The following is a 27,970-nucleotide window of genomic DNA, read 5'->3' as shown; positions in this document are numbered from 1 at the left end:
AATGGATAGAAGAATAGTCAAAATGGCAAGGACTCAGCCAACAATCAGCTCCAGGAAGATCAAAGAAGGTCTAAAGTTATCTGTGAGTACTGTTACAATTAGAAGATGCCTATGTGAAGCCACGCTATCTGCAAGAAGCCCCCGCAAAGTCCAACTGTTGAAAAAAAGGCATGTGCTGAAGAGGTTACAATTTGCCAAAGAGCACATTGACTGGCCTAAAGAGACATTTTGTGGACTGATGAAAGTAGGATTGTTCTTTTTGGGTCTAGTGGCCGGAGACAGTTTGTCAGATGACCCCCAAACACTGAATTCAAGCCACAGTACACAGTGAAGACAGTGAAGCATGGTGGCACAAGCATCATGATATGGGGATATTTCTCATACTATGGTGTTGGGCCTATTTATCGCATACCAGGGATCATGGATCAGTTTGAATACATCAGAATACTTGAAGAGGTCATGCTGCCTTATGCTGAAGAGGAAATGCCCTTGAAATGGGTGTTCCAACAAGACAACGACCCCAAACACACCAGTAAACGTGCAACATCTTGGTTCCAGACCAACAAGATGGGGTAATGGAGTGGTCAGCCCAATCCCCGGATCTTAATCCAATAGAAAACTTCTGGAATGACATCAAAAATGCAGTTTCTGAAGCAAAACCAAGAAATAGAGAAGAACTGTGGAATGTAGTCCAATCATCCTGGGCTGGAATACCTGTTTACAGGTGCCAGAAGTTGGTTGACCATACAACACAGATGTACAGCAGTTCTCAGAAACAGCGGTTATACAACTAAATATTAGTTAAGTAATTCAAAGGAAAGCAAAATCTTCCAAAAAAATTCTGTTTATATAGTAAATGTTTGAGTTTGTAAAGAAGAATACAAATACTGCTATTTTTTTGAGCAGTCAAATATTCACTTTTCTTCAATTTGTTTAGAGGAACAACACAAATTTGATATATTTTTCTTCATGTTTTGATTTGGAATAGAGAGTTTGTTAGCTAATATAGTGCTATAATCTTTTTTTTTTTTAGTCTAATATTTTTTGCCTCTTCTGAACTTCAGTTTTGGAAAAAATGTACACTATAAAAAAAAAATACTATAGCCCTATATTAGCTAAATTACAATCTATATGTGTATTTTACAAATATTCTCTATATTGCTATAACTTTGTCTTTTAGAATATTACGAATATTCGTAATATTTTAAAAGACTAAGTTATAGCAATATAGCGAATATATTCGTTATTTAGAATATTCGTCTTTTTTTCCCCAATGTGTACTGTTAATTCACCTTGGCATACTGCTCCCCGACAAGCGCCCCCGTCACCACGGAAACGCCTGTGGGTTAGAATATACAATCGGATCTGAGTTTTTATGATCTCAGGGAAAACTCAGATCCGATGATATTTTCTAACCCACAGGCGTTCCCATGGTGATGGGGACGCTTGTCGGGGAGGAGTATGCGAATAACTGTACAGATAGGAAAAAATAATGCGAAAATTCTAAATAACGAATATATTCACTATATTGCTATATATTCGTTTTTTAGAATATTGGTCATTTTATTTTCCATATGAAAACATGATTCCTCTCTGCTTAAGTTGCTTGTGGGCCAATGACTTATTGACCCACAAGAAAGAAGCAGGGAGGAATCATGTTTTCAGATGTTAAAAAATGACGAATATTCGATATAACGAATATATATATATTTGTAATATTCGCAAATTTACGAAGTTGCGATATTTGCGATTAATATTCGCTATTCAAATATTCGAGCTAAACACTACTCAGGAGGAGGAATATTGATATATAGTATAACCAAATATTAAGATATACTTTATGCCGTGTGTATCTCGCTGAGGGAATATAGTCTCAGGAGGTATAGAAAGCACTAAGGTTTTCTGCTGTTGGAAGTTTCTCAGAAAAGCTAATGTTATTCCAGGGTCGTTACTCAATAGTTTGGACAATTAGATATACAAACCCACAGTGCGAGTGTAAGGCCCATTGTATTTCTTATCTGACCATAAATAAGATGGTATGGGAACCATCAAATTGGTTCCACTAAGTCTGGTAAAGATTAGGTAGTATCCTTCCTCATTGATGTAGGTTTCAAAAGTCAAAGGTATAATATGTAGCAAAAATCTGAAGTCTGATTTTGTACAACAGTGCCATCAGGAGGCAGATGGACAATATTCTATTATTTTACCATTTTTTTTATACCATGTCAAGGGTTAAAGGCAGGGGCGTAACTAGAGTTCTATGGGCCCCAGGGCAAACTTTGAATTGGAGCCCCCCTCGCGAGCCTCCGCCCCCCCCCCAGGCTCTGCCCCATAAAAAAAAAATAATACTCTAGTCACTAGAGTAATTTTTATTTATTTTTTAATGTATGGCACACACTGGCTTCATATGAGGGATGGGGGGGAGATGAATGATGATCAGTGGTGCCGTGCGGCAGTGTGTCTGAATTCAGAAAGGGGGGCCCACGCTGGCCATATGAAGGCAGCCAGGGGCAGCAAATAATGAGGGGGCAAAATGAAAATGAAATACTCTGTGGTCAAAAAATAAAAAATATATAGAGGGAATGGGGGCAAAATGAAATATAGTGAGACTATATTTCATTTTGCCCCCGCCCGCTCCCTCTATACATTTCGATTTTTGCCCACAGAGTATTTCATTTTCATTTGCCCCCGGGCTCCTCATTATTTGCTGCCCTATTATAGTCGGTCCGGGCCCTTCTGAATTCAGACACACTGCCTCACAGCACCACTGATCATCATTCATGTCCCCCCTCCATATAAAGCCAGACGCCGGTGTGTGCCATGTATTTTGACCTTTGTCTATATGCCACCCCGTTTCTCCCTATATTTACTTAACTCTTTGCTTACTTTTATGGAGCAATGGCCTGAATGTTTCTCGCTAATTATTGGGGACTTTAATTGTGTAATTAATCCTACCACAGATAGGATCTCCATGGGGAAGGGGGATTGCCATATTTTTCCCTGGGGGTCACCCTTGGCCCGTTTCTGTCAGGAATCCGGCTTTGGGGATGTTTGAGGATGCCTAGGGCAAGGGAGAAGAGTTTATTCTTGCGTAAGCAAATCTGGAAAATCTATGTCCAGGATAGATCTGGCCTTAATAAGTGAAAAATATATGAGATATGCAAAACGGATGAAATATGAGGACAGGTCTCTCTCGGACCATGTACCTCTCTCCCTTGAGCTATGCATGACTGATTACATTTACCGTAGATTAAATACCTATTGGATGTCAGTAATGGATAATCATGAATTAATACAACAGAAAATTGTGCGCTTTTGAGAGATTAATTATAATTCAGCTAAGACCCAAGTAGTATGTGATGCATTCGAGGCCTTTATGAGGGGGATTTTTGTTAGTAATATTTTTAATCTAAGGAAAGGGTAGAGTATTAAGGAGAAGGCGTTAAAAGAAGCAGCGACATCAGCCATGAATGACTTTTCTAGTAACAGTAACTTCTAGAAGTAAATAGAAAAGCTATGCAGAATGCAGTCATATTCTGACTTTTTGCTTGACAAGGCCCAGCAGAGGCTATTTTTCAAGGTTCAGAAATCCTTTACGGAATCAGGTTGCCTGGGAAAACACCTGTCAAGGGTGATTTCCAATCAAGATAAAAATAAAAACAGATAGGTAGCATCCGTCTAATAGATGGTAGAATTGTTAATGATCAAGAGTCCATAAAGGGGATTTATATAAGGCAGATACCAATATTACGGATGAAATGATGGATTCCTATCTGGATGCTATTTCTTTTCCAGTTCTTACAGATATTTAGAGGGAATCGCTTGAGGTAGATTTTTCCCTACAAGAAGTAGAGGCGGCATTAAATGAAATTAAAGCATGCTCCGGTAATTCCTCCCCTGGGTTAGATGGATTTCAATATGAATTCTAATTCTATCGTAGATATAGGGAGGCTATTCTCCCTAGTGTACTGAAGGTATTTGTTCACTCATTAAAAAATTGGACTTTGCCGGAATCAATGACAGAAGCTGTAATAACATTAATATTAAAAAAAAGGTAAGGATCCCTTGGATCTGGGGTCATATAGACCTATATTCTTACTGAATACCGATGTGAAGCTTCTTTCAATGATTCTCACTACAAGACTTTGTAAGGTTGTTTCTTTAATTATACACCCAGACCTGAATGGGTTTATTCCAAATAAGGGTACCCATTATAATCTTCATCGGTTATTTACGAACATTCAGTCTCTGCTCCATCCTGTCCTTGGACGCTTTCAAGTTTGGAGATAGATTTATAGATATGGTTACATTTCTGTATAGATAAATATTAATGGGAGTTTGAGAACGAGTTTTGCTTTGAATAGGGGTACTCGCCAGGGCTGTCTGTCACGGTCCCTCAGGTGACTGATGTCAGGAGATCAAGGAGACTGGGCGTGGAGGAATCTAACAGCCTCCTTGATTTCTCTTGATTCAGTGTTGATAGGGTTAATGACCACTTCCCTTGTCTCAGCTGTTGCTCAATAGTCATCACTTCTACCCTTTATAGTCTGACCCCACCCTTCTGACTATGCGGTAGATTGCTTCATTTGGTTTTAGAAAGAGCTGGAGTGTGGTTCTCCTTGAGTTCCTGCTCATCCTTTTACAACAGAAGCTAAGTGTCTCACTTGTTTGTATTTTGTCTTTTCCCCTTGGTTGTTGTTACTAGGCCTCAGGGAGACGCTTGTTCCTTCATCTTGGAAGGAACGGGTTGTCTCAGCCCTGCCAATATCTTTAGGGCTCCTCAGGGTCTCCAGGGCTTCCAGGTTCCTGTGTATGGAAATTTCTACCTTCAAGGGGTGCCCCATACCCATACTGTTAGGAGTCAGGGCCAGGAGTAGGGTTCTTTAGGTGGTGACCCTTACCTTTCCCTAGCGTTGAGGCCTAGTGGCTTTTCCTTCCCCCCCCCTGGTTGTCGGTGTGGTGTTTACTCCTTTACCTCATCCGTGATATAATCTACCGCCATAAACGCAGTTTTTTTGTTCAACTATGGATGTCTGCACTGGTCGAACAGATGGAGTCTTGGGAGGTAGCAGACCTCCGTGCGATTCAGAAACCACAGGCGGCTGGTTCCGGTGGTGGGTATCAGGCCTGCCCTGAACCGAAGGTGGCTCTCCTGGACAGATTTTCTGAAGGTAGTGACAATTTCATCCAGTTCAGGGAGTCATGTAAATGATAATTACATACTCTTCTGGGAACGAGAGTCAACGTTTGGGTATGATCATTTCTTTGCTTAAAGATGACGCCCAGTCGTGGGCTTTTTCTCTGCCGACCGGATCACTGTCCCTCCAGTTGGTAGATTAATTTTTTAGAGACTTGGCTTTTATTTACAATGACCCGGATCGGATCTCTCAGGCCGAAACCAAGTTACGTGGTTTATGGCAGGGAGAGCGCTCTGCGGAGATCTATTGCTCTGAATTTAGGAGATGGGCTACCGATACTGAGTGGAACGATCCTGCTCTCCGTAGCCAATTCTGTCAGGGTCTATCTGAGAGGCTGCTGGACGCGTTGGCCTTTCATGAAAATCCTGAGTAATTGGAAGCAGCTATGTCCCTTGCTGTACGTCTTGATAGACGCCTGAGGGAGAGATCTAGGGGTCCTCACCCTCAAGACGTACTGTTACTGTCAAACAAGGTGGTGGCTTCCTTTGACACTTATGGTAAAGAGACACCTGTGGTTGTGCCTTGTGATGTGCCTGTGTAGTTAGGGTAAGCTACTCCTGAGACTGCTGGCAAGAGCTTTGGTCATATGAAGGGAGTCTGTTTTTGTTGTGAAAAGAAGGGACATTTTGTGAATATTTGCCTGTACATTCAGTGTCAAGGTGAAAACAAAAGAAAAACGTTTAATCCCCAAATAACTATTGGTCATGTGGGTGGGGAGCAAGAAAACTTACTTTTGTCGTTTACTGGCAGTGCCCGATTTCTCCTGTCTGCCGAGCTGGTGCTAGAGTCCAAAATGGTGGAAATCTAGATATTTATCGATAGTGGGGCAGGGGTTAACCTGATTGATGAACAGTTTGTTCGCTTTTATGTGTTGACTACTAGTGCACTAGAAAAAAAGCATTTCTGTCTTTGCAATTGATTCTGCACCTCTTACCCAAAAATGCCTCATCCGTGACACTGTCCTCTTTTCCCATTGTTATTATATATTTATATTGAGCCCCTAGCCCTAGCTGTTAGGCAAGATTCTAAGATTGAAGTGTTTGGAGCAATGGGGGTGGAGGACCACATTTCCTTATACGCGGATGATGTTTTATTTTTTATAGATCATACTAATACAATTCTTCCAAGACTCATCCATGTAGTTAATTCTTTCGGTAAGCTCTCAGGCCTAGATATAAACTGGTGAAAAACCACTATTATGCCAGTGGATAGCTTTGTACTCTCTACTGAAGGAACTCTGACTATGCTGAATGTTTCTAATTCTTAATAGGCTATATCTGAATATGACTATATCTCCTAAGATTGAAGATTTTCTACAGCTTAATTTGATTCCATTATTAACTAAGTTGAGGTCAAAAATTGGGATATGGCTCCGACTTCCTTTATGCAGAGCTGACAGAGTTTCCCTGGTCAAGATGGTGATTTTGCCCCAGCTCCTCTATATCCTTAGGAATTCACCTATATGGATAGAGGATACATTTTTTAAGCTTATCGAGAGAATTATTAATGATTTGTTGTGGGGAAGAAAAAGGGTAAGGCTTAACCCTTTGGGTACCGGAGGTTTTTTCGTTTTTGCGTTTTCATTTTTCTTCCCTATTTTCCGTGAGCCCTAACTTTTTTTATTTTTCTGGTCACATAGCTGTATGAGGGCTTATTTTTTGCAAGACAAGTTGTACTTTCTAATGCCACCATTAATTATGGCATAAAATATTGTGGGAAGCGGTAAAAAAATTCCAAATGGGATGAAATTGGAAAGAAAACGTAATCCCTCCCCCGTTTTACGGGTTTTGTTCCCACGGCATTTTGTTTATGGCAAAACTGACCCATGCCCTTCATTCTATGGGTCAGTAAGATTACGATACCCCATATGTATAGGTTCTTTATGTCTAAATAGTGTAAAAATAAATGTAAACTTTGAGAAATGTTTTTTTTTTTATATCATCGTATTCTGACCCCCATAACTTTTTTTATACTTATGTCTACTGAGCTGTTTAGGGGCTCATTTTTTGCGGAACAATCTTTACTTTTAATTGATACCATTTTGGAGTATGCGTGACTTTTTGATCATATTTTATCACAGAGAAGCAATGAAAAAATAGCAAATTGGCCATTTTGACCCTTTTTTCCATTACGCCATTCCCCGTATTGGAATTTTTCAATAGTATGGGCACGGTGATACCCATGATGTTTATATTTATTGTTATTTAGGTATTTATTTTTAAATTATATGGAAAGGGGGGTGATTTAAACTATTTTTTAAATATTTTTTTTATTTTTTTGTGATCATTATATGAGCTTATTACATTTCTTTTTTAATTTTTAATTTTGGCTTATCCGGAATTTATTACTAGCTTATTTTGCTCACTTTTGCTCATTTCTTATCCTGGCCTGCCATCTGGTGGCCAAAATAAGAATTGCAGTTTGAATACTGCTAGCTTTTTCAGTAAAGCTACCAGTATTCAGTGCAACTATCTATGCCCGGATTGGACACATGGGCCATAGGTAGGAAGTCTGGAAGCGCGAGCTTCTGGGTTTTTGCGGCCTTAGGTGCTGTGATCTCACTTGATCATGGCATCTAAAGCATTTAATTACCGCAATCGGCAATATTGCCCGGTTGCGGTAATTAGCTGCAGATCTCTGCTGTTTGTAACAACAGAGACTTGTCGGCCATGACGCCTGCTGCACGCTCGAACGGGCGTCATGCTTGCACAGCGCTACCAGCGCCGTACATGTACACATGTTAGCGAAAGGGTTAAACTGGAATATCTATATAAGCCCTTGGATCAGGGAGGTTTGAATCTTCCCTACTTCAAGGGCTATTTTATAACCGGGCAACTGTAGCTATACTGCGAATGGAAAAAATGTGTATTGTGTACTACTCTGGTGAGGAAATCCCAGTTTAACAACATATTCACATTATTGGAATCGGGGCAATTGATTAATATGCAACAGGAGTATAGAGAGGCCAAAAAATTGTTATCTAAGGCATGGGACACTATTAGAAGATGGCTGGGAATAACAGGATCCCTTAAGTGTACTCCTCTCTGGTATAATTTTCAACTACAGGCCTTAGATAAAATAGCCGGGGACCAGTATTGGCAAAAAAATAATATTTTATATGTATGGGTAGTTTGTTCTGGTTTAGATATTTTCAACTAAGTTCGCCACTTTCTAGTGTTAAAAATAAATAATTGTTGGAGATAGATATTTCTACCTCCTTAAAGGGGTTCTGCAGTTTTTTTAAAACTGATGATCTATCCTCTGGATAGATCATCAGCATCTGATCGGTGGGGGTCCAACACCCGGGACCCCTGCCGATTAGCTGTTTGAGAAGGCAGTGGCGCTGGTAGTAGTGCCGCGGCCTTCTCGCTGTTTACCGCAGGCCCAGTGACGTCACGACTAGTATCACTGGCCTCAGCGCGGCTAAGCTCCATTCAAGTGAACAGAGCTTAGCCCCACCCAGGCCATTGATACTAGTCGTGATGTCACTGGGCCTGCGGTAAACAGCGAGAAGGCTGTGGCGCTACTGCCAGCGCCGCTGCCTTCTCAAACAGCTGATCGGCGGGGGTCCCGGGTGTCAGACCCCCGCCGATCAGATTGCTGATGATCTATCCAGAGGATAGTATAAACACAAAAAAATAAAATAAAAATGGTCGCTGTTATGGCACCCAACAGGTGAGCTTTAGTGTTAGGACCCGTCTTATTAGAGATCGCCTTGGCGTGCGGCAGACGGGCTCAAATGATTTTGTACAAAATGTATTTGCTAAGCATCTCTAAGTTATTAGCATAGCATTTACTATGTAATATACTTTTGTACTCTACCTTTGGTTTGTAGAGTGCTGTTGCCCTATGTGTCTATCCAGAGGATAGATCACCAGTTTAAAAAACTGCAGAACCCCTTTAAATGATTTTTTAGGGAATTTAGATCACAGGGTTAAGATTGCACATTTGTATAAGTTTTTACTTAAGGCACTACTTCATAAAACTCAATCACCAGGACAAAGGGCCTGGGGAGTAGATTGCCCAAGGATTCAATTTAGAGGGATGAGGAAATATATTAGCGAATTTGAGTTTAATATCACATAACTTTAATCACGTACTGATACAATTTTATATTTTACATAGATTATATTTCACGCCTTTATGGCTTAATAAATGTGGGTTAAAGAGGACCTTTCATCAGCATCAAGTATGTAAACTGAATATACATACATGGAGAGCGGCGCCCAGGGATCCCCCTGCACTTACTATTATCCCCGGGCGCCGCTCCGTTCTCCGGTTACAGGCTCCGGTAAAGTCATAGTTAGGCTCCACCCATTTGAGCCTGCCGCGGTCTCCTTCTCCTATACTGTAGCGCTGGCCAATCGCAGCGCTCAGCTCTTAGCCATGCAGGGGGATCCCTGGGCGCCGCTCTCCATGTATGTATATTCAGTTTACATACTTGATGCTGATGAAAGGTCCTCTTTAAGAGATAATTCTAAGTGTCCACGGTGTGGCCTCTTTGGGGCTGACCACCTAAACATGTTCTGGTTCTGTCCAGAATTAAAAGAATACTGGTTGGTGATTAATAACTTTATTAGTCAAAAATTGAGACTCCCGATTCCATTTGAATATTGCATATTGAGTGATTTATCTAAGGTAAATTGTCATAAGTATAGGAAGATTCTTTTGAATATAATATTGTTTTTAGCTAGACTTCTTATTACTTGAGTTTGGTTCTCACGAGATGTTCCAAATTTGAATACTTGGATAAATCTGGTTAATAGGGTTAAAAACTATGAGAATGTCCGATATAGGCAAAGAGACAGTCAGGAGTAGTGGATTAAGATATGGGAGGCTTGGAAGCCTTAATCCTTCTCGCCCCCAATTGTATGTTTATACTATTGTTGTCTGAGTGGGATCATGGAGGGTCTTTGAAATGCATCGCAAGGGTAGGGTGGGTTGGGAAATGGGTGATTATGGGGAATTGAAAATAATAACAATTCTGTCTTATCTATACTGTCATTTTGAATGAAAAATATAATGGTTTGTATATGTCTTAGGCTACTTTCACACCTGCGTTAGGTGCGGATCCGTCTGGTATCTGTACAGACGGATCCGCACCTATAATGCAAATGCTTGTATCCAATCAGAACGGATCCGTTTGCATTATTCTTTTTAAAAAAAAGTCTAAGTCAAAACGGATCCGTCCTGACTTACATTGAAAGTCAATGGGGGACGGATCCGTTTTCAATTGCACCATATTGTGTTAGTGAAAACGGATCCGTCCTGACCTACAATGTAAGTCAATGGGGATGGATCCGTTTTCACTGACACAATATGGTGCAAGCAGCGTTTTTGGTGTCCGCATCCAGAGCGCAATGGAGGAGAAACGGAGCCAAACTGATGCATTCTGAACGGATCCTTATCCATTCAGAATGCATTGGGGCAGAACTGATCTGTTTTGAACCGTTTGTGAGATCCCTGAAACGGATCTCACAAACGGAATTCAAAACGCCAGTGTGAAAGTAGCCTAAAAAAGTAGAACATGTTGACAATATAACAGTTGATTGAAAGAAGAGAAATAATTAGTAAGTGACAATTATTATAGCTGCATTTCCTCATGACACTTTGACAACACCAAAAAGTGTCAATATCCATGGAGTCAATGAAAAAAACTCAATGATTCTACCTTGTCTATTGCTCTAATATCTGATTTTCTATTACCTGCTTTTGCTGCCATAGACATAGGTGCAGTTCAGTTTTATGTGTGCCTTTTGATATCTCTTGCTTGCTTTTCCCCCAGTGAAAGCACTTTGTGGCTGGATTTCTGGCTACCTTTCGGCTGTGCCAGTGTCACTCGTGTCCCTCAGACTCCCTGGTAATCTTTGCTCTCTGACCAGTTAGTGATTTAACGTTTTCTTCTGTCCTGTTTGCTGACCCTATTAATTGTTGCAGTATTCATTCCCTCCCAGTCTACCCAGTCTCCCTCTGTGGAGATTAATCATTGACTTCCTAAGCAAAGACCAGCATGGTGTCACGCTTCGGTTTGGGAGGGAAACACCACACCGAGCATAAGAGGGAAGGGGGGAACAGGGAATCAGGCCTGAGAACTAGGGAAGGAAGATGGACACCTCCTAGTAAAACCCTAACCAAAATCCTGACTGACTACCAGTATGAACAGACCCCAGAGGTAGGTGAGTTCATACACAGGATTACCTAGAGTTCTATCTAGCCCTATACGACCCTGGTACTAATGGCAGGGACAAGACTACCTGTTCCTCCAAAAGGAAGGATGGGAGTCTCCTTCAGGCCTAATACAAGCAATAGGGAAACACAACACACAGAACCCAAACAAAATACAAAAAGGGAAAGGAATGACTTAACTTCAAATGAGCATGGAAGCACCAGGAACTCCGCCGAGATCCACACACCAGCTATCCACAACTGAAACTGAAGCTATAAACCGCACAGCATTGTGGGAGAAGCATTAAGCAACAATAAATAAGGAAGGTTAAATGACCACATTAGCAATACCTGAGGCAAAGGGTGTGGCCATTACCAGAAAAAACACAGACGCCTATTGATCCACAAGGAAAACCTGTCAGATCAAACCACGTGTTGCCAGTCTCACCGATCTCCTGCCAACTGTGACGGGAACGTCCGTGACACATGGACATTCATAAGGGTGTACTGTATTTGCATTTACTGAACCTAGCAACTTGCGACTGAACTACAATCTATTAAATCCTATATTCTCAGCCATCAGATCTCTTGATATTATGTCACAATCAGAGAATACATTTCTGATTTATGCAAATGCAGTTTATGTATAAAGAAACTTTTGTATCTTTCTAATTATACTTTATATTGCAATTCATTACCTTTTTCAAGATGTTTCCTGTAAGTGAGGATCATGGGAACATTTTGGCCACTAATCCATGAGGCCCTCAAGTCATGGATATCATATTATGGGAGATTTCTTTATCAAAGGGGTTTGTCCAAACGTATCTCAAGCTGGGCTAACTATTGCTATTGCAGTTAAAATTTTAATGCTGTCCACTGGTGCCACATTTAAAGGGGTACCACATACTTCTTACATCCAATGACATCTCCTCTGATGTTCTCTTTCTTCATCTTCTCAATTCAGACCAGGAATCCACGATGAGTTCTTTCAGTCATGTTTCATCTCTGCAGAGAATCTTAAATTCCTCACTTTTTACATTGAACTGACCATAGGGAGAGACATGACAAGTGCTAGGGACAGTGTTTAAACAAGCTTTAATTGTAGAATCTTGGATAGGGAGACTGCAGGGATAGTGTAGGGAGATCATAGGGAGAGTTTCTATACACTGTAGGGAGAGCATATGGAGTGCAGGCTGTGTAATCAGAAACTGAAAGGCACACAGACATCTTAGATTTCTCACTTTTCTATCATCCTCCCCTTCCAGGTGCCCCAACATTGTTATTCTGCTGTTACCCCTAATACTGTGCCCATTGTGCTCCCCAATAGCCCTAAATATTATACTGCAGGAATAACAGTACTCTCAATAGTAATAGTGCCACCTTCAGTACCTCCAAAAGCGATAGTGCCACCAAAGAGGAACAATAGATCACCTATGATGCAGTGCAGCCAGCCAATCAGCAGCTTGCCAGCCCCTGTGATGTCACAGCCCTATGAAAATCCTAATCCCACTCAGTCTCAGCCATTTTACAGTTAACTTAGCATAGGGAGAGACGTGACAAGTGCTACGGACAGTGTTTAAAAAAGCTTTAGCTGTAGAATCTTGGATAGGGAGACTACAGGGACAGTGTAGGGAGATTATAGGGAGAGTTTTTACACACTATAGGGAGAGTATATGGAGAGTGAAGGCTGTGTAATCAGAAATTGAAGGGATCCATAGGAGACAGCTCAGTTTGCATCAATCCCTGCACAGAGCTATCTAATTGAACAGTATCCATCTATTTTAATAAATAAGCAATTCTATTACTTGCTTGTCAAATTGGGGTGAATAAGTAGTGTAATTTAACTGTTATTGGGGTGTCCCCTTTGTTAAATAGATACACAGATCCATTACACCTTTATTCTCAAATTGGGGTGAATAAGCTGTGTAATTTAACTATTATTGGGGTGTCTTGCTTGTTAAGTAGACTAGCAATTCTATAACGCCTTGATTCTTAAATTGGGGTGAATAAGTAGTGTAATTTAACAGTTATTGGGATGTCCACCTTGGTTTATAGATAAGTAATTCCATTAGGCCTTGATTCTCAAATTGAGGTGAATAAGTAGTGTAATTTAACTGTTATTATTATTATTTATTATTAAAGCGCCATTCATTCCATAGCGCTGTACATATGATAAGGAGTGCACATACATAATACAGACAATTGCACTAATCATAAACAAAACGAGGTACAGAAGGAGAGAGGGCCCTGCCCGTGAGGGCTTACAATCTACATGGTATGGGAGAAGGACACAGTAGGTGAGGGTGAGGTTGGTCATGGCGGTATAGAGGCAGCAGGGTCACTGGTTGTAGGCTTGTCTGAAGAGGTGGGTTTTCAGGTTTCTTTTGAAGGATGCCACAGTAGGTGAGAGTCTGATATGTTGGGGTAGCGAGTTCCAGAGTGTGGGGGATGCACGGGAGAAATCTTGGAGGCGATTGTGGGAAGAGGTGATAGAAGGAGAGTAGAAAAGGAGGTCTTGTGAGGATCGGAGAGTGCGTGTGGGGATGTATCGGGAAAGTAGCTCAGAGATTTAGGGAGGGGACAGGTTATGGACGGCCTTGTATGTATTTTTTAGTACTTTGAAGGGAATTTGCTGGGAAATGGGGAGCCAGTGAAGGGATTGGCAGAGGGGACAGGCAGAGGAGTAATAGGGTGAGAGGTGGATTAGTCGGGCAACAGAGTTGAGGATAGATTGGAGGGGTGCGAAAGTGCTAGATGGAAGGCCACAGAGGAGAGTGTTGCAGTAGTCTAGGCGGGAGATGATGAGGGCATGTCCACCTTGTTTAATAGATAAGCAATCCCATTAGGCCTTGATTCTCAAATTGAGGTAAATAAGCTGTCTATTTTTATTGTTATTGAGGTGCCCACCTTGTTTAATAGACAAGCAGATCTATTACACCTTGATGCTCAAATTGGGGTGAATTGGTAGTGTAATTTAACTGTCATTGGGGTGTCCCTTTTGTTTTATAGATAAGTAATTTAATTAGGCCTTGATTCTCAAATCGCGGTGAATAACCTGTGTAATTTAACTGTTATAGGGGTGCCCAACTTGTTTAATAGATAAGCAATTCCATTAGGCCTTGGTATGTTCTCCCCGAGTGTGCGTGGGTTTCCTCCATGTACTCCAGTTTCCTCCCGCACTCCAAAGACATACTGATAGGGAACTTAGATTGTGAGCCCCACTGGGGATAGCTTGATGCTAATGTCTGTAAAGCACAGGAGAATATGTCAGCACTAGTGTGTGAAATAAATAAATAATAATTCTCAAATTGGGGTGAATAAGCGGTCTATTTTTACTGTTATTGAGGTACCCACCTTGAGTAATACATAAGCAATCCCATAAAGCCTTGATTCTCAAATTGGGATGAATAAGCTGTCGAATACAACTGATATTGGGGTGCCCATATTGACATTGAATAACTTATTTTACATATACTGTTACTGTTGCTGTACAGTATGTCCAGGTTGTCTGGTCATGCATGTGCACTACCACTCCATTTACACAGGGAACTTACCAACCCTGTTCTTGTGATTGGCGGGGATCCCAGCAACTGGACTCCCAGCTATCGTACATTTATTACCTATAATGTGGACCCCTTTAAAACTCGCTGTATAAAACCATATGGAGTTAGTGGTGGCTGCATACAATTGGCAATATATAATTTATCAGAAAAAGAATAGAGCTCCCACATACAGATATATTATTAAATTATTTTATATAGAATTTTAGACCTAAAATGAAATGGTAGACAACTTTAATAGAGACATAGTATACAATGCCAATAATTGTAGGCACTTCACCCAACTGAAATGATGTGGAACAGCACAGTAAAATATAAATATAGTTTAATCAATAAAAATGTACAAAGTCAGCAGGGCCCTTGCTGTAAAGTAAAAATTATATATACACTCAACATTTCGGGTGTTTTTGGGGTTTGTTTTTGCTACAGTGATAAATAGACTAGTAATTATTGCAACTTGGAAAAAGGAAGAAATAATGTATAAGCTGTTTATATAACGAGCCGCAACATAGTGTCTAACTGTTAGTCACTGCAGTGTCAATGAGGAAATGAGCTCTTACCACGTCCTGTACTCCAGACCTTTCGTGGAATTGATCCCTTTCACATACGGCTCCTAGTTTGTGTGGAACTGCTGGTTCCAGGCTGCTGATCTCAGCTAGGGCAGCATCTCTTTTGGAACATGTAATTGCATGCATTATCCTCGCAGGCTCGGCAGCCTCCACGGTGTGCTGGTAGATTGATTTCAGTGGGTGTGCATGTGTTGTCAGTGCCATTCTGAATCACGTTAGTAGTGGAGATCGGGAGGTGGATTATAGAATCTACACAGTGTTGGTCACTGTATATGGTCACACCAGATTGCGGGGACCCCCGCCGATCAGCTGTTTGCGAAGGCAGTGGTGCTCCTGTGACCGCTGCAGCTTTCTCTCTGCTTTTCCTAGTCCTGGATGTGATCTAAGATGCTGGGTGTCTGAGCCATAGTCCATCACCTGCAGCAAAGTTTGGATAGCTATGATTTCTCAGGGACGCACCTATAATGAGGCAATGTGAGGCAGTTGCCTCATGCACCTCCATCTTTATGAAAAAGGGGGGCGGCGATCTGAAACAGTACAGTGAAAGCGCAGTACTGTATGCACTGGTAAAACACCTGCTTCATCCTTAGGGCTGTGCCGGGCATACAGGCACTGCTCTAATGACTGGAGTGGCACGTCCTCCTGACAGACAGCTGCCTCTCACACTATATGCTCTTGTCCAGTTCCCAGCGATCGCAGTACTGATATGCGCTTCCGTGTCAGTCACTCCCTCTAGCTCAGGATGTGCCACGTGATGCACTGCTCTATTATGGAATAGAGCTGCACGTACTGTGAGTGCTGCAGCCTTCTTTCTGCTTTTCCATTCAAGTGAATGTGCTGTGCTTGTTACGCTGCGAGAAGGCAGTGGTGCTAACAGCAGCACCGGTGCCTTCTCAAACAGCTGATCGACGGGGGGCTGGGTATCGGACCCCACTGATCATATACCGATGACCTATCCAGAGAATAGGTGATTAGTAAAAAAAATCTTGGAAAACCCTTTTAAAATTCCAGACAGACCATTTAATTCCTTTATTAATAAAGAATACAAAAGATCACGTTCTATACTTCTTGTAAGAACTGGACTAAGTCCTCAGTATAGAGCAGCATTTCTAATCTGCAGGCCAGACTCAGCTATGTACTAATTATAGCCTAATTGTGTGTAAATTCTGCATTTCTATAACTGGAGCTGAGGATTGTAGCATTTTATTTTTCCATCTGCTAGGGTAGAACCGGTGTCAGAAAATCACTGTGTAAGCAGTTCTGCCTTTATCATTAGTTATACGTCACTGCTTCATTCTTATTGTGTAGGTTATCACTCTTGTATTAGAGACAGGCAGCTGCAGCTACATAAATCACTACATTAACAATGTGTGCAAGACACTGCATTTTCTGTATATGAGCAATCTATCAAGTTTATGGATTTATGGTTAGGTAGAATAGTGTTTTTGTTTTTAAATCAGATCATTTATATTGAAAGATTTAGAGAAAGACAATACAAATAATAAAGTATTAACAACTCCCAAACCATATAGCTTCTATTGCCGGCCCCTCCCTCAGAGAGATATACTTGTGAGAGATCAGGACACGTGCTCCTGAGGTATGTAGGCTGAAGCGTTCTTCCCAAAAACATAGTGCAAGATGTATGCCGTATTCTACAGACTGCAAAAATTGGCACCAAATAGAAGAGTATTAAATTTCAAAAAATCATTAACTATACTCACTGCCAATAAACAAATCCAATATAACAATCTACTGTATGTGTTCCCAGGGCCTTTCAGCTTATATAGTTACATAGTGGGTAGGTTGTAAAAATACACAGGTCCATCAAGTCCAACCTATAATCCTACAGTGTTGATTCAGAGGAAGGCAAAACCAAAAAAAATATCTTTCAGTCAGATGCTAATTGCTCCATACTAATGCAGAAAAATTCCTTCCCGTGTGCAAATATGGCAATCAGAATAAATCTCTGGATCAACATCCCATCTCCAGAAATCTAGTACCCATAACCTACAATATTTTATATTTTAGAAAGGCATCCTGAATCTTATTAAACTTGACAATGTGTGTGCAGCATCCAGAACCTTCTTGAACTTGACAACTTGTGTCTGTGGCATCCAGAAACTTCTTGAACTTTACAATGTGTGTGCAGTATCCAGAACCTTCTTGAACTTAACAACGTGTGTAGCATCCAGAAATGTCTTGAACTTGACAATGTGTGTGCAGCACCCAGAACCTTCTTGAACTTTACAACATGTGTGTGGCATCCAGAAACTTCTTAAACTTTACAATGTGTGTGTGGCATCCAGTACCTTCTTGAACATGACAATGTGTGTGTGGCATCCAGAAACTTCTTGAACTTTACAATGTGTGTGTGGCATCCAGAACCTTCTTGAACTTTACAATGTGTGTGTGGCATCCAGAACCTTCTTGAACTTGACAATGTGTGTGTGGCATCCAGAAACTTCTTGAACTTTACAATGTGTGTGTCATATCCAGAACCTTCTTAAACTTGACATAGTGTATGTGGCATCCAGAAACTTTTTGAACTTGACAACATTTGTAGAGCATCCAGAACCTTCTTGAACTTCACAATGTATTTGCGGCATCCAGAACCTTCTTGAACTTCACTATGGGGCCCTCTTCCATCCCAGCCTCCTCTGGCTGAGAGCTGCATAGTCTCACTTCTCTTATTGCAAAGAATCTACATCTGTGATGATGGTGAAACCTCTTTTCTTCTAGATGTACATAATGCTCTGTTGTCATGGTTACAATTCTAGATATAAAAAAGATTGTTAGAAAAAATTCTGTTCTGTTCATTCAGATAGTTGTACTTTGAAATTAGATCTCCCCTAAGCCATTTTTTTCAGGATAACCATACAAAAGTTTGATAACTAATCTTGGTACTACTTGGGTCTACATGGAGGGGGAAAACTACCCCTGCAGCCGAGGCAACTGGGAGACCAGGAAGCAGCTCAGCACTGGCCATCACTGTAACAGTACCCCCTCCCTTACAACCTCTTGTATGGTTCAGATTGCTGTAAAAATCTCTTCAGAGGGACAGCAGCATTAATGTTTGCAGCTGTCTACCAAAATCTCTCCTCTGGGCCAAAACCTCCAATCCACCAGAAACAAAGGTTTTACCTCTGGCTTTCTTCTTGACTTCATACTCATTGACAATGTGACAGCGTAATAGCCCTCAAAGGGTGCTAATAAATTTTGGCCAATTTTTTCAATTGGTTCTTATTAAAAATATTCAGTCATTCTGTCACAAAGGGTTAATGGTTTGTCTAGCTCTGTGAATCATACTTTCATTTTTATTTTGTTGTTCATCTAATAACCCTTAACTCTAAATTACTAAAAGGTCATAAACACTTATTTAAATCACATTCTTATCAGTAAGATAAGAATTGCACTATAATGAGTGTTTAGGAAGTCAGAGATTATTATTAGGAGCCGTCAGCTAAGCTGCCTGACGGGACACAGTAAAGATACAGAGCATGCTACTAGAGATTCTCAAAACTACAGTATGCTGCATTATAGTCAATGGGGCCGGAGCGGACTTCTGGTGGCACGGTGGCAGTGGCGTGCCTAGGGTGTTTGACACCCGTGACGGGTCCTTTCTCTGGCACCCCCCCCTCACCCAATACTTGACCACATACCTTTTACATCCAGAGTTTGTAACACAGACACGTTAGATTTCTCAGTTTTTCCATCAACCTCCCTATCCTGGTGTCCTCACAGCGTCATCCTGCTCCCAACCCCAATACTGTGCCCGTTTTGCCCCCAATGCCCCAGGTACTATACTGCTGAAAAAAGTGACCCCAGTAGACATAATTGGGGTCATTTATCAAACTGGTGTAACGTAGAACTGGATTTCCAAAAGAGCTGTCAAAAATAAAAGGTGAGATCTGATTGGCTGCTATGGGCAACTAAGCCAGCTCTACTTTACACCAGTTTGATAAATTACCCCAAATGTCCCTATAGTGTCTACAGCAGTTATAATGTCCTCTAGAGTTCCCCCAGTAATAATAACACCCTATATTGTGCTCCAGGTAATAATCCCTGTATAGTGTCCCCAGAAATAATAGAATTGCCCCTACAGTGCCTCCCCAATAACAATGCCCCCACACTGCCCCCATAGTAATTCCCCCATAGTAATTTCCCCCCCCACAGTAATTTCCCCAACACTGCCCCCCACACAGTAATTTCCCCCACACTGCCCCCCCCCCACAGTAATTTCCCCCACACTGCCCCCCCCCACAGTAATTTCCCCCACACTGCCCCCATATAGTAATTTCTCCAACACTGCCCCCATATAGTAATTTCTCCAACACTGCCCCCACACAGTAATTTCCCCCCCACTGCCCCCACACAGTAATTTCCCCCCCACTGCCCCATACAGTAATTTCCCCCCCACTGCCCCATACAGTAATTTCCCCCCCACTGCCCCCCCACAATAATTTCCCCCCCACTGCCCCCCCACAGTAATTTCCCCCCCCACTCCCCCCACAGTAATTTCCCCCCCCCCACTCCCCCCACAGTAATTTCCCCCCCCCACTCCCCCCACAGTAATTTCCCCCCCCACTCCCCCCACAATAATTCCCCCCCCCACTCCCCCCCACTCCCCCCCCCACAGTAATTTCCCCCAATAACAACGCCCCCAACACAGTAATTTCCCCCACACGATATGGGGGCAGTGTCGGGAAATTACTGTGTGGGGGACACAGTAATTTCCCCCACATGGTCCCCATATAGTAATTTTCCCCACACAGTAATCTCTACCACATAGTAGTTTCCCCCACACTGTCCCCACACAAAAGTTTCCCTCACACAGTAGTTTCCCCCACACTGCCCGCACTGTAATTCCCCCCACACTGTCCCCACACAGTAATTTCCCCCACACAGTAGTTTCCCCCACACTGCCCACACAGTAATTTCCCCCACACAGTCCCCACACAGTAGTTTCCCCCACACTGACCCCCACACAGTAGTTTTCCTCACACAGTAGGTTCCCCCACACAGTAGTTTCCCCCACACTGGCCCCCACAGTAATTTCCCCCACACTGCCCCATATAGTAATTTGCCCCACACAGTATTTTCCCCCACATTGCCCCATATAGTAATTTGGCCACCACATAGTAATCCCTTCCATAATTATTTGCCCCCACATAGTAATCCCTCCCATAATTATTTGCCCCCACATAGTAATCCCTCCCATAATAATTTGCTCCCACACAGTATCCCACCATAATATTTTCCCCCAACATGTCATCCTGTGTGCCCCCCCATGTCCCTTATATCGTCCCTCAAAGTTGACACATAAAATAAAATAAAAACAAGAAAAAAATACCTAAAAGCTAAATACTCACCTGTGCTTGCAGAGGAGACAAAGGTGCGCACACTACACTGTGCTGCTGCGTCCCGGTGTTCCGTGATATTTCCCTACATGTGAAATTTCCCTACACTCGTCACTTCCTGTTGTGACGCGGCCGCACCGGACATGACATTCCCAGCTTTGGAAGGAGGTGTGCCGCGCAGGCGCGCAACGACAGGGTAGAGAAATTTCACACCAGAGTTGGGGAGAAGGGGCCAACTAATGCGCTTGCTCCTTACCTCTCAGCTGGACCCCGGCCGACACTGCGCATGCGTCGGGAGCCTCACCAGCGGTTAGAGGGTAGGGAAAAATTACGGGCCAGTGCGCAAGCGTGGCTAACTACTCCCGTTGGGATACACCGCGCGTGCGCACCAGCGGACAGGGAGATCTCTTATACCGATCACCGTGCCTGCGCAGTGTGGGGGTAGGGAGATCTGATGGTCATTTGTTCTGTTAAGTCTCCCTACCACTCACTGCGCATGCGCGGTGTCTGATCATCTCGAGCCAGCTGAGAGGTAACGCGCAAGTTGGTGGCCCCTTCTCCCCAACTCTGGTGTGAAATTTCCCTACCCCGTCGTTGTGCACTTGCTGGCTGGGAACGTCATGTCTGGTGCGGCCACGTCACAACAGGAAGTGACAAGGGTAGGGAAATTTCACGGGTAGGGGAAATATCACGGAACACTGGCACAGGTGCGCGCGATGACGTCATCACGCACGCCTGCCCTGGGATTTCACTACTGCATAGGCCTCAGGCCTGCTAGGCCTGAAGCCTACGGCGGTGATGGGCGGCGGGGCAAGGAACTATGCGCTCCTGTGCCCCGCCGCAGTATGAAGCGCTCATTGCTTCTGGCACCCCCCTGATAGCCGCCACCCGGGGACCGCCTTCCCCCTAGGCACGCCACTGCACGGTGGGCTAGCGTTAGCACGGATCCGGTAGCCTGCCAGACCCTGCTACCGCCAGTGTGAAAGTAGCCTAAAAGTTATGTTCTTCAGAGGTGTAATATTAAATAAACAGTGTTACTGAAACGAAGGGAAAAAAAAATTGTCATTTACCAATTGCCATAAATAATGTGATAATGCAGTATTTCATACTAAGTATGTTACAAAAACTAATGTTTTTTGCTTTGTTATTTTTATAGTAACACAAACTTTGCAAATTTTTTTTTACACTTGTACCATAAAAGTAAAGAGTTGGAAATAAAATTTCTAAAAAGTTGGAAATAAAATTTCTAAAAAGTTGGAAATAACATTTCTAATTTCGTCATAATTTTTATTATAAAGCTTATTTTACAGGTCTTAGTGAGATTTGAACCACAGAAACTGTACAGTAAACAGCTGCCTTACCCAATCCTCTATGGAAAAGCTCTGCTGTACAGATTTTTTTTTATGCCTTACAGTATTACTTTTTTTAAATTATATATCACAAAACAGTATTTGGTATCCATGTAATTATATTAACCCATACAATACAGTGAGCATGGTGGTCGATAAACAGCTTAAATAAAAATGGCACAATTTTTCCCATCATTTAACCCATAATAAAAGTTGATATTAATTACCATCTTACTGATGAGTATTGCAAAATGGCCTGACCAAAAATAAAAATTATAGTTGTTATAGCTATGAATGTGAGGGGAGGAGGTGGCCCACAGTTTGCCCATATGGATTCCTGAAATTCCTGATAGCTGCCCATGTTCAAAACCTGCTCAGTCCTGCTGGAAAAACCCTGCCCTTATTGCCGACATCGCATCTACAGAGCAGGGTCCAGGAAAATGAGCAGAACATCTCCCTAAGAGGCAAGGTCACTGATGATGATGATGGGTCTACACACCTCAGATCTGGACGTGATATCATCGGGACAGGAAAACACCACAGTGGAAGATGTCTTGTGGCCTCTATGGAATGCAGGAAAGTGGGGCATTAGAGATACATAATCACTAAAAGTAAGTGATAGCACATTTTGTTTCCTGTCAATTGATGCTGAAAATTGCAAAACCAGATTATTCCTTTAAGAGGTGTTTGTTGGAGTATAGCAACAGCTGCATCTTAATGCTGGAGGAACTATGTTGACCTGACAGTAGATGGCGCTGTGTTGTGTGGCAATGTGAACATTGAGGTGTTGTTTCCTCAGGTTCCAGTCCGGGACTTAGGGTACTTTCACACTAGCGTTTTTCTTTTCCGGGCGCTGAGTTCCGTCCTAGAGGCTCAAATCCGGAAAAGAACTGATCAGTTTTATCCTAATGCATTCTGAATGGAGAGTAATCCGTTTAGGATGGATCAGGATGTCTTCAGTTCAGTCTTTTTGACTGATCAGGCTTTTCAGCAAACCGTAGCATGCTGTATTTTTACCTCCGGCCAAAAATCCTGAACACTTTGACTGAACGGCGGATCCGGTCTTTTTCCCATTGACTTGCATTAACGCCGGATCTGGCGCCGTGTGTTCAGTCAAACCGGATCCGGCTTTTGCATGTTAAACCCGAAAAATGTGAAAAAAAAGTTAAAGTCCATAAATGGCGGATCCATTTTTTCCAATGCATTTTTTCATTGTGATCAAAATCCTGATCAGGATTCAAATGTAATCCGTTTTCACACGTTTTTCCGGATCCGGCGGGCAGTTCCGGTGTCGGAATTGAACGCCGGATTTCAACAACGCTAGCGTGAAAGTAGCCTTAGGGCATGCTCATGTCCAGGGATCCTATTTAATCCTGCTACTGGATCTTGGGTGTGTCTCACTCTGGAAGAGTCTGTGTGCAGCAGAGGCCTGGGAAGGCTCTGTAAAAGTGGGCTTTGCCGAGCTGGCTGAGGGGCCACGGGGCTAGGTGTTAGCCTGAACTTTGGGGGACTCCGCGAGGTCTTGGAATCGACGGTCCAGGGCCAGAGTCAGGATGACTTCTGGGCCACAATCCCCCAAAAGGTACTGGACTTTGTTACAGCCTGGAAGTGCTGGATTGTTAGGCTGGGAAAAGCCGCATGTTCCTCCCGTGTGTGAACGGGGCTTTCAGTGAGGTAGGGAGTCCTCATGTTTAGTTAGAGCCCAGCCGGGCAGGTATTTTATTTGTAATGTTTGTTTTGGTTTTGCTGAGGTGCCAAATAAAAGCAATGTTTGGCCCCTAACCCTGTGGTCGATGAAGATCATTGTGAGAATGACCCCCGAATAAGAGGCGATCCCTTACAGTTGTCTATCAGTGTTTATTCATCTATAGTTCTTCCAGTGTATGCACTCCCTAGATATGATGTAAGATGCTGTCTCTTGTGTTCTCCATCTTGATGATGTTACAGATAATGGTTGCTGTTTTAAGTAAAGGAAATCAGTCTGTTTTCCCACAACGTCTGAGTGCCGTCCCTAAGAGCTGAAACACTGCAACAATCCGGACCCATTAATTTCAGTGGGTATATGCACATGAGCATAATTTTTCACTGATCATCTTTGCATTCAGGAAAAATCTCGCCATGTTCAATATTGTCTGTTTTTCACTCAGCCCTTGCCCAATAAAAATGAATGGGGCTACGTGAAAAACAGAAGGCATCGGGATACAATGCGTTTTTTACTGCTGTTTGCTAGAAGATGAGTGTTATTAATTTAGTTTTTCTTTATGTGCATGAAAAATGAATTTAAAACGGATGCAGTACTGATGGGAAAAAAACTGAAACATTGAACGCAATCGCAGACAAAACTGATTTAAGTTGCATGCAAAACTATCAGTTTGTGAAACCACTGTGTCAACTGAATAAATTTGATTTGGACTTCACAGAACAGACAGTAACCCGTCAAGGGGTACAATTATAGATAGTGGTAGACAACACTGAGATTCACTGAAGACCACTACTTAAAACATAACCTTTAATATCTAGTTCAATATCAATGACCCAAATATACTGTATATACAATATAAAAAGAAATAAAGCAAAGATTGTCAATATATTCCGTTATCATATAGTTGTAGGTGGGTATGATGGGACGTTTTCAAGGACACTGTGCAATTCCAATAATTGCTATGTAGTGCTCTATACCTTTTTTTCTTTATATTATTTGGTGTATCACGTTACATTTATTGGGGCACTAATATTGTTTGATATCATTATTATTGTTTTTTGTTTTTGGTAACTTATATTAGTGTAGAAATATAGTTATCCAGGCCACCAATCCACTATGTTGGAAATCATCCCATTGTCGGGGCGATCCTAGGGTCATCAGGAGACACTGGATCGACCCTATCGGGGCGGCTATTCTGTTTGTAGGCAGGGTTTTAAACATATTGACATAAATAGGGATATCGTCCCATACCCAATGTAAATCGTTTGTTGTTCAAATACTTTTATTAGCAAGAGCCAAAATAATCACTTTACATTAAGGATAACCCGAACACAAATCGGGACCATATACAATATCAGCATACAAGTAGGAGGTCACAATAAATGTAAGCAAGTACCATGTAAACATGAATATGAACAAAGAGATAACATATGATCCCAACATCAGAAAAAAAGGAATCTCAATGACCCAATTACGGGAAAGAGATATTGAGAGCTCCCACATGAGATACACAACAAATTTAGACAAACAAGACAGGACCACAGGGGGGAAGGAGGAAAGGAGAAGGGGGGGGGGGGGAATCCCTGAACAGACAAGTCGAGGTAGGAAGGACTATGTAAAATATATCTTGTTAAGGCGTGCCGAATACATGTGGGTTAAGATCCAATGGGATGTGCAATCTCCCTAGGGACTGGCGACCCCCCTGTTCAACCACGTGATAAAATCAGGAGAACCCTTAAATAGGATCCAAGGGGTCCAGGTTTTCAAGAACTTATTAGTATTGCCCATGTCCTCCGCCCAGAGTTCCTCCATTCTATATATTTTTTCAAAGGTGGTGAGCCAGTCCCCAGGGAGAGGGGCGCGCGTAATGTAAATCGTTTGGCCATCATACCCACCTACAACTATATGATAATGGAATATATTGACAATCTTTGCTTTATTTATTTATTTATTTATTGTATATACACTGCTCAAAAAAATAAGGGGAACACTTAAACAACACAATGTAACTCCAAGTCAATCACACTTCTGTGAAATCAAACTATCCACTTAGGAAGCAACACTGAGTGACAATCAATTTCACATGCTGTTGTGCAAATGGGATAGACAACAGGTGGAAATTATAGGCAATTAGCAAGACACCCCCAATAAAGGAGTGGTTCTGCAGGTGGTGACCACAGACCACTTCTCAGTTCCTATGCTTCCTGGCTGATGTTTTGGTCACTTTTGAATGCTGGCGGTGCTTTCACTCTAGTGGTAGCATGAGACGGAGTCTACAACCCACACAAGTGGCTCAGGTAGTGCAGCTTATCCAGGATGACACATCAATGCAAGCTGTGGCAAGAAGGTTTGCTGTGTCTGTCAACATAGTGTCCAGAGCATGGAGGCGCTACCAGGAGACAGGCCAGTACATCAGGAGACGTGGAGGAGGCCGTAGGAGGGCAACAACCCAGCAGCAGGACCGCTACCTCCGCCTTTGTGCAAGGAGGAACAGGAGGAGCACTGCCAGAGCCCTGCAAAATGACCTCCAGCAGGCCACAAATGTGCATGTGTCTGCTCAGACGGTCAGAAACAGACTCCATGAGGGTGATATGAGGGCCCGACGTCCACAGGTGGGGGTTGTGCTCACAGCCCAACACCGTGCAGGACGTTTGGCATTTGCCAGAGAACACCAAGATTGGCAAATTCGCCACTGGCGCCCTGTGCTCTTCACAGATGAAAGCAGGTTCACACTGAGCACATGTGACAGACATGACAGAGTCTGGAGACGCCGTGGAGAACGTTCTGCTGCCTGCAACATCCTCCAGCATGAACGGATTGGCATTGGGTCAGTAATGGTGTGGGGTGGCATTTCTTTGGAGGGCCGCACAGCCCTCCATGTGCTCGCCAGAGGTAGCCTGACTGCCATTAGGTACCGAGATGAGATCCTCAGACCCCTTGTGAGACCATATGCTGGTGCGGTTGGCCCTGGGTTCCTCCTAATGCAAGACAATGCTAGACCTCATGTGGCTGGAGTGTGTCAGCAGTTCCTGCAAGACGAAGGCATTGATGTTATGGACTGGCCCGCCCGTTCCCCAGACCTGAATCCAATTGAGCACATCTGGGACATCATGTCTTGCTCTATCCACCAACGTCACGTTGCACCACAGACTGTCCAGGAGTTGGCAGATGCTTTAGTCCAGGTCTGGGAGGAGATCCCTCAGGAGACCATCCGCCACCTCATCAGGAGCATGCACAGGCGTTGTAAGGAGGTCATACAGGCACGTGGAGGCCACACACACTACTGAGCCTGATTTTGACTTGTTTTAAGGGCATTACATCAAAGTTGGATCAGCCTGTAGTGTGTTTCTCCACTTTAATTTTGAGTGTGACTGCAAATCCAGACCTCCATGGGTTGAAAAATTTGATTTCCATTTTTTAATTTTGTGTGATTTTGTTGTCAGCACATTCAACTATGTAAAGAACAAAGTATTTCAGAAGAATATTTAATTAATTAAGATCTAGGATGTGTTATTTTTGTGTTCCCTTTATTTTTTTGAGCAGTGTATATTTGGGTCATTGGTATTAAACTAGATATTAAAGGTTATGTTTTAAGTAGTGGTCTTCAGTGATTCCCTAAATTTGATTTTGGGCAGCATCCTGGCAGTTCCCTGGTCTTCACAGTTAAACCCTATACAGAGATCTGGACTTTGCTGCAAGGAAAAACCTCCTGGATTAGTCTGTTTGGTTGATGGCTGACCGACAATGGTCAAGAGACACCGGTGATACAGTTGAATACTTGTCACGAGGGTGTCATGACCTATCGCTGACCGTGTTGTGCCTGGGGTCAGAAGGTCACAGCGGGTGGCTACGCGCTCGGTTTCTCAAGAGATCGATCCATGACCTAGTGGTGAGAATAGATTCTGGTCCAGGGTTTCCTGCTTAGGTTGCGATCCTTTTTATCCCATTTAGGAATCTGTAGCTTTTAATTTCAACTGTTCTCTGTCAGCCACTCCCAGCTACTATATATTTTCCCTTTCTGCTTTCCTTGTTGCCAGATATAGACCTTCCTTCCAGATCTTCTATTCTGA

At 42.6% G+C, this 27,970-nt stretch overlaps 1 protein-coding gene across 1 annotated transcript in view; it reads right to left on the bottom strand.

Moving 5' to 3' along the window:
- LOC120997692 (allantoinase, mitochondrial-like) overlaps positions 1-11,091 on the bottom strand; it is a 52,072-nt gene extending 40,981 nt beyond the window's left edge. Inside the window, 1 exon segment of the mRNA XM_040427919.1 lies at positions 10,905-11,091. Coding sequence (XP_040283853.1) covers positions 10,905-10,926 — 22 coding nt within the window. The 5' untranslated portion in view covers positions 10,927-11,091.
- Between the last annotated feature and the right edge of the window lie 16,879 nt (positions 11,092-27,970).

The sequence above is a fragment of the Bufo bufo genome, chromosome 4 (assembly GCF_905171765.1).
Source record: "Bufo bufo chromosome 4, aBufBuf1.1, whole genome shotgun sequence".
Lineage (NCBI taxonomy): Eukaryota > Metazoa > Chordata > Amphibia > Anura > Bufonidae > Bufo > Bufo bufo.
Note: the sequence above shows the minus strand (reverse complement) of the source record. Positions and strands in the feature narration are given on the sequence as shown.